The sequence below is a fragment of the Chelmon rostratus genome, chromosome 7 (assembly GCF_017976325.1).
Source record: "Chelmon rostratus isolate fCheRos1 chromosome 7, fCheRos1.pri, whole genome shotgun sequence".
NCBI classification, from domain to species: domain Eukaryota; kingdom Metazoa; phylum Chordata; class Actinopteri; order Chaetodontiformes; family Chaetodontidae; genus Chelmon; species Chelmon rostratus.
The window spans coordinates 8,560,535-8,571,838 of NC_055664.1; the positions used below are offsets into that span (position 1 = coordinate 8,560,535).

Genomic DNA, 11,304 nt, shown 5'->3' on the forward strand with positions numbered 1-11,304 from the left:
GAAGTTGAAATTTCAAGACATCCTAGAAATAAATGTTTAAAATACCACAGAAGAGAAGTATCTCATGAAAAACACTCCCTACATCTTCAACAGTCTCTGTGACAACACACTTACTACAATTTTCTTGTCATAACAAATCACTGCAAATGGGTAAAAACACAAACATTCTCTGTCACCATGGAGCTCGATGGATAAACTGGGACGTTAACGGTTTTCATGGCTTTCCGGAGCAGGAGACGGTCGAGCACATACATGTGTTTGTCACTTGTGCATCATAACCTTGGCGACTCTTTTCAGTTTCCATGGTAGCAGCTGGATTCATTCACGGTGATGTAAACTCCTCGTCGAATAATACGACCATTCTGCGAGACTCCATTTGAAAAGATTCATATGATGCACTGAAGAAAATCTCTTCTTCATGTATCACTTTATTTAAATACTTTAAAAATCATGACAAATACATAAACCACTTGAAATTTCAGATATGTGTTCATTGCTGGCAGTGCTGTCTGTCATAAGCACAAGCACAAAGGAACAGAAAAAATACATGCATGTCACCACTTCGTCAACACACCTCTATACTTAAACACTGTCAAACTCTCTCAGACTCATGACGCAAACAGATGACCACCGTTAGAGGCGTAGTGCAAAACAAGAATATCAAAGTGAAAGTGGACAACAAGAAATGGGATAACTCTTAAGAGATGCTGTGTTGAAATCATACAGTCTGTGGTTGAAGTGCTGCATTTATAAAATGAAGAACGATTTGAAAGAAATAAATCAGCATGATGACCTGTGACGACGATGGGCCCTGGTGATGCAAAAAATATCAAGTTGTTTCCTGAAAAGCATCTAGATAGACGTCCTTGCTGGAGTCCAGTGTAGAGCACTTTGTGATGTTACAGAGAAACTGACAATTAGCACCCAGATGTACCTCTAGTGCTGTTTCCTTAAAGTGACATTTTTGTAGAACAGCTATCCACTACACCGCCATGTTTGGACCCTCAGTCTCTCTCGACAACAGCGGGTTATAAGAAATCATTTTCTCCGCATTGACATGCAAGGAGATAGTCCATCACTTCCCTGAACGAAGCTGGTCTGATGTGACGGCGTAACGACCAACTGAACTGATAACATATACTGTTGTTGCCATCACCTGTGTGCAAGCCAACTTCCTCTGCCTCTGGGGGAAACATATCATTTTCACCTAATGCTTTAAGTGGCTCATAAACAGAGACCCTCCACTCCTCTGTGTGGTTTCGTAAAGTCTGTACAGGTGATACAAGATGGTGCCTCGGGATTTAACTGCCCTCAAGTGCAATAATGAGGGATCAGCTTCCAAGACGTCGAGCACTTCATGCTGGTGAAGCACATTGGGCAGCTCAAAACAAAGCCTATACTGCAACATGTACAACAAGTACTAAACTGGAGCCATTGTTGGATTACCATTGACCTGCAGAGATATTATCTCTGTCAAACAAGGTTTAAATCACCAGGGATAAACTATTATAACCACACATTATATCCAAAAAGACCTAATGGGTCTCCACTGGTTAGTCCTGAGTACTTGCTCTCCCTTTGAAGGCACTGCAGATGAAGCTAACCAGTAGAACTATCTGGAGGCATAAAGGCGACTTTCTCTGAAGATTTAGAACCGGCCTGGAGCTCCCTGCCTTGTCCTGAGTGGGACTGCTCTGGCACAGGACAGTTCTGGTTGGGGTCCGGGATGACCGAGTGAGACGGCAGCACCTCTGAGTCCTCTGCAGCTGGTGGGAAATGTCCTGTGGAAATACTGTCTGGTTTACTAGCAGAATCCGGATGATGTGGGATTTGTGAATTTGTAAGGCTGGGGTAGCTGCCAGACTCTGCCATAGAGCGGCGTAGGTGCTCCCAGGCTGGGATGCCATTCAGGCTGAAGCTGGGGTTGCTGGCAGCCTGGCACAGTAACTCTGTGTGCTGCCGCAGTTGGGCAATGTCCTGCTCGGTGGTGTTGTTCTGCCGCAGCAGCTCCTTTGTACGCAGTGTGATGTCCAACAGACCTGATTGTCTGAGGACTTGTACTGTGTTGAGGAAACGGCGGTGGCGAGTACTGGTGCTGCTGTTTCTGTGAAGTCCTCTGCTTGAGAGGAAGGAGGAGGTGGAGCACAGATTGGACCCAGATGGCAAACCCTGGCTCGAGGAGACAGTAGTGAGACTGCAGGAGGAGAGACTATCGCTGTTTGAAGAGGCACATGGCCTGGCAGAGTACGACAAGGCTGCTAACTTGGGTTGCTTATAAAGGTGCTGCTCAGATAGGCTCCTTGTCACAGGCGTTTCATCATTCTTGCGTTCTGTACACACCCTCTTGCTCAGATTCTTGGATTCATCGTTCGATGAAGATTTATCGGGCGGCTTCTTGCTGGGGTGTGGCGCAATGCGGGGGTAGGAGTTGAGAATTGGTAGGTAAGTGCCATTTATTTTGCCTGCGGTGTTGGACTTCTTAGATGAGGGCTTGTGGAGCTGGAGGGTGGCCAGAAACAAGCTAGGCTGCTGTAAAAGGATCATGTGGGCGTCACCAGAACCACCAGTCTCCAAGCTTCCATTTTTCTGGGGCAGCTGACATCTTTTCTGGATCATGTCCGGCTGGTGGGACAGGGAGGAGTAAGAGACACCGATAAAAGAGGGACCGGAAGGGCAGTTCAAGATGGAGGGGCATGAGTAAATTGACTTTATTATAAATCCTCATCCCTGCTCTTGTGCCAAGGCTCCTGAGTAAACTGCATTGGAAACACCTGACTTCTTACCTTTCTACATACAGTTTATCAGGACTCGTGTGTATTCCTAACCTTACTGTCTGCGGCTGCACCTCTCTTACCTGCATAAGCACCGTGTTGTTGATGATGTAGATGGGTGAGAGTTCACCGCCTGCCGGCATCAGGGGAGGATTCCCAGGATTCTTCTCGTTTTTACCTGGCTGTGAGGTTTTGACATGTTCGCTGCCCCTGGATTGACTGTTATTGCTCCGCTGGTCCTCCACGTCTGTCTGCTGCCAGTCTGAGCCATCTGCAGAGAACGTGGAACTCATTTCCATCCCCTAAAACTGGGGAACTAGACTAAAAAATGCTATAATTCCTGCACTCTTCATCCCATGTGAATGTAAACTTAAGGTAAACCTGAAAGTCAGCACAATAAACTAAATTTCATTTCAAAGAAAACATCCTCCCTCTATGTTTGCCACATTCAGCTTTCATAATTTTCACTGCCTGTGCAGACTTGTAAAACGGAGCGTATAGGAAATCGCCCTAAGGAATAAAACTTTGCAAATTGTCATTTTCTGGTTACATTTTTTGCCACATTTACTCACCAGAGAAGCCAGAGTCTTTTTCTGAGCTGCAGCGGGAGCCCTGTCCACTGGCGTTGTCCACCTCTTTAGTATTGCGCATTGCCAGCAGAGTCGTACTGTTGCTCTTATCTTTAGCATTCTTGCTGGATGCAGCACAAATACTGTGCTCACCCAAGCAAGGCTGTTCCTTCGGCATCCTGGACCCTAATGACAGAATACATGGTGTTTACATGAGACAGAGATCTGGGATGGAGGTAAAGGGTGTGTCTGTGAAGGTGTGTGTTTGTGTTCACTTCAGTTGGCTAAAAGGGGGCACGGAAAGGGGGTGGCCTATCGCAAAAATAGCTTCCAAATGGATTCAGACTTGCACAAGAGTTTTTGGAAAGGCTGGTCATGAGTCAAAGGACAGCTGATTAGCTGCTCATGCCATGTGAGGTTGTGTGAGTGTGTGAATGCATGAACGCGTGGATGGATGCACATAGTGGTCGCAGCTATTGTAAATTTGAGCTTTTTTTAATCGTTTTAGATGCAATTCAATAACAATGTACAAATTAATATTGCCACTGGCTTCTAATTATTAAGGAAGTAATGCATTGTTGGATTTTTTTTCAATACTGGTGCCATTTGAAGCAATGAATGCACATTTTGAGTTTACCATGATTTGAATGCCACTGATCGCAATAACAACCACAGAGTTGAATAGTGAGTCTGCAGTGTCATCACCCTTTTTATCAGCAGCGCAGCTCTGTAAGAGAAAGGTGTGCTCCTAATGTTTTTTACATTACACAAGTACACAGGGCACCTTTCACACCTTTGCAACCGTTTTTGTGCATGTATGTACATGTGCGTACTTCCAGCCAGCAGAATGCATTGATTTGAGTCATAGAGATATGGAGCCTACATCACTACACTGTTTACCCAAATAAAATGCTGTAATTTGAGCCAACGGGCAGAGACATGGAGCATAGAATCATGTTTTTACAAGACTGACACAGCTCGTCCAAGTAAATGCTGAAGTTAAACATTGATTTATTCCTCTTTTTTTCCTCCTCTGTCACTCAACTGCATGATAACTATCAATCTTAAAGGCACAGCAGCCAAAATGAAGCTCCACATGTCCTTACATTTGTTTCTGTTAGTGGCCTGTGGAGGGGTATGATTAACAAGCTATTTGTTCCTGATACAAGTCTGAAACTCTTGTGCTTTTCCTCGTGCTTATGCACTGCTGCATTGCTTTTAAAATCATGTATTTTACGTGATTTCATGCATCCCGTGTAATCTATTTTTAACTGCAGCTCAAACTACAGGAAAGCAATCACATGCACCGAATGAGTGCAGGTAAAATATATACAAGATTCTTGAATCTTGATCTTGAATCTTGTATATATTTTACCTGCACTCATTCGGTGCATGTGATTGCTTTCCTGTAGTTTGAGCTGCAGTTCCTGTATTAAAAAGTGCAACAACTCTCTTTAGTTTTTTTTTTTTGTATTGTTTTTTTTTTTTTTGGCGGCTGGGAAAATGATCAGCTAGACCACCACGTTCTCTATTGTGACTTGTTTGGCTGCAGCAGTAGGGGATTTCTACAAGGACACACTAATCAACAGTGCAGCAACATGTACAGCTCTGCAGTGACAGAAATGCGCATTTAGGCTTGCAGTTGATATTTTGACTTTTATGATCGGCTGTGCAGCTTCAGTGCTCTCCACCTTCGATAAACACCACGTCTTCCATTTCATAGAAAATTGGATGTTTGTTGGAAATACGTAAACCTTTTTTTTTTTTTTTTAATCTGTCAGTGGTGTTTGCTCAGGCCGCGCTTCTGATATTTGCGGAGGCAGTGGTTCCGTGAAGGCAGCACACCTCGCTCGCAGCTGAACCAGCAGCACCCCCACCCCCACCCCCATCCACCCTCTTATGTAACACTTTAGGTCCTGCCTTCCCTTACATACACACATACACTTCCTCTCACATGAAAAACAGATAGTAATTAAAGTGGTCGAAATACAAAAGACAGTATGGGTTAACAGGCCGACGACAATATGAAAGCCGAAAAAGTTATTATAGAGGAGTGAGAGCTTAAGTAGGACGTATAGAGATTCAGCAGTATCACCTCTTTTTCCGAAGTCGAAATGTTTACTAGCTTTATGTACAGAGGAAAACTTACCTCCAAGTGTACAGTTACAGTTACTTCCTACAACGCCGAGTTTTAGGGCGCCGAGCGACGCTCATGTCAGGCAGCTGAGCCATGTTGAAATTCATGTCTGTTCAAGTTGCTGCACAAAATCATTCTGCTCCTCTTTGTCAATGCGCCGTGCGATAAAACCACAGACAAAACGGATTGAGATTTGGCGACGTCTGTCAAAACCTTCAGAATGGGGGATACCATTTCCGGTTAGGTCCAAAATAAAATGCAGTTTCATACATAAGTAAGGTTTTCGAATTAACACCAATAAGTCAGATAATAACCAGCTAAATTAAGAGTAATCGTCTTGATTTCATATTCATCTGGCAGCATTCACCTTAACATTTATCCAACAATGGCAACTTTCAAGCTTTAGTTTTGAAATCCAGGTGTCTTAGCGTAGCTGGCTTGACGCCGCCGTTTCATACGGCGACGAAACGTTACAAAAGTTAAAAAAAAAAACAAACAATCAATATCGAAACGTTATCTCATTCGATCCTTTTTAAAGAAACAAGACAGACACATAGCAGCCCACTGATGACACACTAAAACATGCGGATGAAACTTATGTGCGTTATCTTAATTACATCCACTGCCGCCTGTCACATCCACCGCACTATCAGGCACAATGAAACAATCCCTATGCGCGAGCTAAACGGCCATTGGTCCATGAACAACTACGACAGCCAATCAGACACTGGAGCAACGAGACAGAACGTGCAGTAAAGAAAGAGGCTTACTACAAAACATATTTGGTAAACGTCGCAAATGGGATTGACGTCGCAAATGTATGCGCTGAGAAAGGTGGCTTCAGCCCAGATCGTGGCTCGGTAAGATGTGCGCCATAACTTGAACAGAATTCTCCAGTGATGTTGTGTTGTTTATCCAAACTTACTGCTGCTTGCTGGAGTTACAACCTACAAGTCCACTGTACATGATTGAGAGCTCAGCATACAGAACAGGTGATTGATGAAGCGGGTGACTGATTGAAAATGATCTTACAGTATGCATGAAGGGCAATGTGGTGCATTTGGTTGTTTGCACTCCCTGAAAAGGAATTCTCCTGATTTAAAGTTATGCTGCATCAGCTGTCCCACATTCTCTCTGCTGACTCCTTTGAGCCAGTCAGCTGCATCAGCATGCTTGCACATGTGAGTAGGAGTGGTCAACATTGCAGCCACACAGTCTGATGGTGGCTCTGCTGTCATGTTGACCTGTGGTCACAGCCTGCAGGACTTGCAGAAACTGCAGTTGTATGTGAAATAATCTGCAGACGCTGAAAATGTTGCAGCAGACACTTTATTTTTACATTAAAACTTTAGAAATAATTTGACATCTTCACAAATGACAAGACAAGGACACATCAGTACGATTCAAATATTTTCTAAATCGGCTGCAGGATAAGATCATAAAACAGGTGTGCGACTGGGTTGGCGAAATCACATACATGCAGAGTGCATGAAATTCTTTGTCAAACAAGGTCTGGCATCAAAATCACACTTCTTCCTCTCCCATTTCCATTTCAACTCCTCACGACCCATGAGCATCTTATGAGAGTCAAGTTCTCGGGTAATACTGGTCTAGTATCCCTACCTTGAAGTTTCGGGATATAATTAAGTTCCTGAGAGTTAGGACTGTCAAGTGCATATGCCCAGCAGGCCACAGGCGTTCTTTAGACCCGGGTGTCTGCTGACGTGCATGGTCTCTGGGGAGGAGAATTTAATAAAAGTAGCACAGGTCTCGCGGGTGTGTGCCTTGGCTGCAGCACTGGCCAGGATGTGCATGATCCTCAGCAGGACGGTCTCACTGAAAAACACAAAGCATACAGACGTCAAAACTGACACACAGGATGGATGAGGACAAACTAAGAACACCAGTGAAGTTCAGACCACAAAGAAGCCAGAGCTCAGCGATGATGCCAGGGTAACGGCTGTCAAAAGGACACTGCTTCTTAAGAGTCGGGGTACATACCTGCCGACATGGACGCTGGAGGCCAGACACCAAGCAGCCTCCCCTTCCGGTGTCGGGGGCTCCTGTAGAACTTGGCGGGACAAGCAGAGGGCCGCTCCTGCCAGCTGCACAGGCAGAAACACCACACACTGGCCCTCCAGGAGAGACAGCTCCAGCAGATAGCGAGCCATCCACACCACCTGGCGGCACACAGGACACTTCAGATCTCACATACTGAGAAATGACCTCACTGACACCTGTCACACATGGTGTATACGTACCTTAGCGCTGCAGCGAGCAATGGAGGCAAGGAGAATGAGGAAATGCAGAGGGGGACAGTAGGACAAATCAAACTTGAGCCCACAGAGGACTTTGCGCTCCATACGCAGCAGCTGATGCTTAGTGTAGGTGTGGTCCATTAAGTAGCAGAGTCCAGACACCTGGAAAACAAATGTGATTCAGCTACAATTTATCTCCTGGCTTTCTCAGAAGCTACCAACGTTTCTGTCACTGTTTTGGTTCTTCACATCTGTAACCAGCTAAAAATAAAACCTAAAGAATCATTTGCTCGACTCAGCCAGCTACAAACCAATCATGGATTATTTAGATGTGTCAGCAGAGCCCCTGCGCATCCAAGCAAGTTTATCACAGTGTAGCTTTACCATTTGGAGAGGCAGCATACCTCAGGCAGGAGGCACTCTTCCTTTTTTGCAGCAAGGAAGAGGCAAACCATCCCGAGGAGCTGCAGGTTGGCTGTGGTCACCTTGACCTGCTGCAGGGAGCGGTTGAGGAGGTGCACGGCCAGATAGAGGGTCTCAGCCTGAAACTGCATCATCTCCTGGCAAGCAATAAACAGTGCATTCAAGACCAAAATGATTCACAATAAATATATAAGTTTAAAGCAGTAGGTGACATTTTGGGAAATGAGCTTGTTCACTTTCTTGCTGATAGACGATTGATGGTGCATTGAGCTACAAAACCCCCCAAAACCACAATTTTACACATCACGTTTTTTCTACAGATTGAACAAATTTAATTATTAAGCTTTTGAGGTGCTGGTTTATTACCTTTGGACAGAGTCAGGCTAGCGATTTAACCCTGTTTAGTCTTCATACTGAGCTAAGCAGCTGCTATAACTTCATATTCATCACAAACGTGTGGTATCAATCTTCTCATTTAACTGTCTGCAAGAAAGTGGAAAAGCTTATTTCTTAAAATGTGGAATTATTCTTATGTAGCCTCATTCCCAATGGAACGTGGATTTTCTTTTTCCCTGACAGGCAGCTCAGGTGTTTGCTTTGGCACCTAAGACAAAACAGCCATTCTTTTTCTATAGTTTATAGAGAAGAATCCCTCCATCTATACTGAGACTTACATGAACTTGAATGAGCCAGTCTACCAGGACAGCACGAGTGACCTCAGTGAAATGCCGGGGCAGGTCAGCGTTGGGAAAACAGTACTGTGTCTGAGTTCTCTGCAGGGAGAAACCAGAGAACAGGAGGTACACACCAATATATATATTATATATATATATATATATATATATATATGCAGTGTGAGAAGTGTCTGTGCTGCCCCTCAATTAGTGACAATGTCTGCATGCAGTGCATTTTAGGAATATCGTTCCTTTCTTAAAGAGAATATTAGAAACACTAGATAAATGTGTGAAGCCCTTGTGACCCCTGCTCATTATGTCTCACCATCATATCCAAGAACATGTCCCAGGCGTATGTCCGGTCCCATATGAGGTCCAGCTTCTCCAGTGCCATCTCCACTTCATGGCGCAGCAAGCTGGGCAACAGCGCCTGTAGGCTGTGAAGGCCCTGCAGCCCGAGGGGCAGCACAGACTCGTCCACACACCCATCTGCTGCACAGGATGGAAAGGAGGACAAGGAGGAGGAATAATAGAAATATTAATATCATGCAAACTGTTTTGTGCAGCTTGTTTTGTGGTGGATTGTTCATGCAACACCGGATGTCAAAATGAACAGCATGTTGTTATAAGATTCTGGTGTGAAAAGAAGTTTGGTAATGATTACACTACCAGCTGAGCATGTTTCCCCGTCTTCTTGGAACCCCATGATGTCTTCACTTGCTTGCATTGATAACCTCCTCTCCTGCAAACAGACAGCACCTTACATCAGTGCGACATGTGCGTGAAAGTGGGATTGCTATGATCGTGACAGAAAAAAAAAAAGTGCTCGGTACTCATATCTGAAGCTCTGAGTGGATGCACACTCTTATTCACAGATCAGCAAGACTGCAGATAGAAGCCTCTATTACTGTCTATCACCATGCAAGACTGACATGCCGGGAAAAGAAGCTAAAACACGAGGTGAGATCAGAGGGACGCTGCATGTGTTGTGGCGAAGATGACAGGCAGGAAAGAGAAGACGTACCCATCTGCGCTCTGTCTCCATTTTGAAAGAGGCCATCCTGGACTCGTCCACCTCTACAGGCTGCCAGCGATCTATGGGCCCACAGGCATTAGCCCAGGCTCTTAATGGGGCTCGCCTCTCATCCGCCTGGAGGGAAAACACAGTCTTGGCACAGATACTGATGTGATGATTTTTGTTACAACTAATGACAAAAATCTTGTGTCTTTGAGTGACTAAGCGGCTGCAGTTAATATTGTGTGACACTCAGTTCTCAGTGGACAGAAATGCCATGAAATTCATTTCCTCAAAGAGCAGTTTTGTTTCTGCTCAAGGCTCAAGTTCCAGCTGTCTAATCAGGGACTCAAGCACACCTGAGATCATGGCAGGTGAATGCAATACATTGAAATCATGGTTTGATTTGTTTTCTTCTGTTCATTTTGAAACTAATTATTCAGTAAATACTATCTAGGCCTAATATCTATCACCAGTGATTTAGGAAATAAATTAACAGGGTTATTAGGGGAAAAGATGAACAACCTGTTGCACCTCAGTTTAAGCTTCAGCACTTCGCGTCTCAACTTCCCACTTTCTTAAGAAAATGTGATAGCGACTGGTTCCGTTGGTCGACTGAGCAGAAGCCCACCTTCTTGTGTAAGTCCAGCAGGGGCTTGGAGTCGCAGAAACCAGTCCTGGCCATGGTCACAGCCGGAGACGGAGTTCCCGTGTCGGGCCGCTGCAGCTACTTATCCACGGATGTCGGCGGAGGCGTTGGGCAGAGAGAGCCGCCATGCAGCCCGGACAGCGGCTGATAAAGCCAGGTGGGTCACGCTGATTGGGGTCGGTACACCGGTGTCGAGGTAGACAGGTAAGGATTAGGACTTCCGGTGTGACACAATACATTTGGTGCGATTTTTTTCCTCATAGGTTGCCTGCCATGCACCTAAATGCGGCAATTATTATTATTATTTCTTTCGAGATTTGCACAGTAAAACATTTGATCGCATTGCAAACAAAGCCATCACACCTGCTCAGCGCGATTTTGTGGTATGACATGACTTGGATCTTGGAAAATCATGCAAATGATGTATTCACTGCAATAAATCATCAACATTCGTGTTCGGGGTGGTAGATCGTTTTGTTCGCCCTCATTTCTGGTTTATGCAGTTTAATTTAAAAAAAAAAAAACCTAAATAAATCAGCAGCTGGTTTACTATGCTTACTGTGTTCACGCAGGTTTTTAGAAATACTGAGGTCTACGGAGTGCTGCGTCCACTAGTGCAAGCCCACACACCCTGAGAAAATGTTTGACTTTACACCCAAAAAGTAATTTTCACCCCATTGTGTTCTCTATCTTGATAAAATACACTTTTGGAAAATGTTATCTCCCAACACAACTGCCTCAATCTTTCAAAGCCCTTCCTACAATGCCTGAAATATAAATAGTAAAGAAACACCACATTTATTATGTG

General features: G+C 44.6%; 2 protein-coding genes across 2 annotated transcripts; both read right to left on the reverse strand.

The window, feature by feature from the left end:
• Positions 1 to 410: 410 nt before the first annotated feature.
• On the reverse strand, positions 411 to 5,666 carry si:ch211-132b12.7 (uncharacterized protein LOC564531 homolog). The gene is made up of 4 exons (XM_041941343.1): positions 5,490 to 5,666; positions 3,344 to 3,526; positions 2,855 to 3,042; positions 411 to 2,622 (listed from the first exon to the last, which is right to left on the reverse strand). Exons 2-4 carry the CDS (start codon positions 3,516 to 3,518, stop codon positions 1,600 to 1,602), a joined length of 1,386 nt encoding a protein of 461 aa, XP_041797277.1. The 5' UTR covers positions 3,519 to 3,526; positions 5,490 to 5,666; the 3' UTR covers positions 411 to 1,599.
• Positions 5,667 to 7,144: 1,478 nt separating this feature from the next.
• LOC121609163 (cyclin P) lies at positions 7,145 to 10,532 on the reverse strand. Its single transcript, XM_041940726.1, has 9 exons — positions 10,479 to 10,532; positions 9,857 to 9,982; positions 9,492 to 9,574; positions 9,158 to 9,326; positions 8,833 to 8,931; positions 8,140 to 8,295; positions 7,739 to 7,897; positions 7,479 to 7,657; positions 7,145 to 7,313 (listed from the first exon to the last, which is right to left on the reverse strand). The coding sequence occupies exons 1-9, from the start codon at positions 10,530 to 10,532 to the stop codon at positions 7,145 to 7,147; spliced, it is 1,194 nt and encodes a 397-aa protein (XP_041796660.1).
• Positions 10,533 to 11,304: the final 772 nt, after the last annotated feature.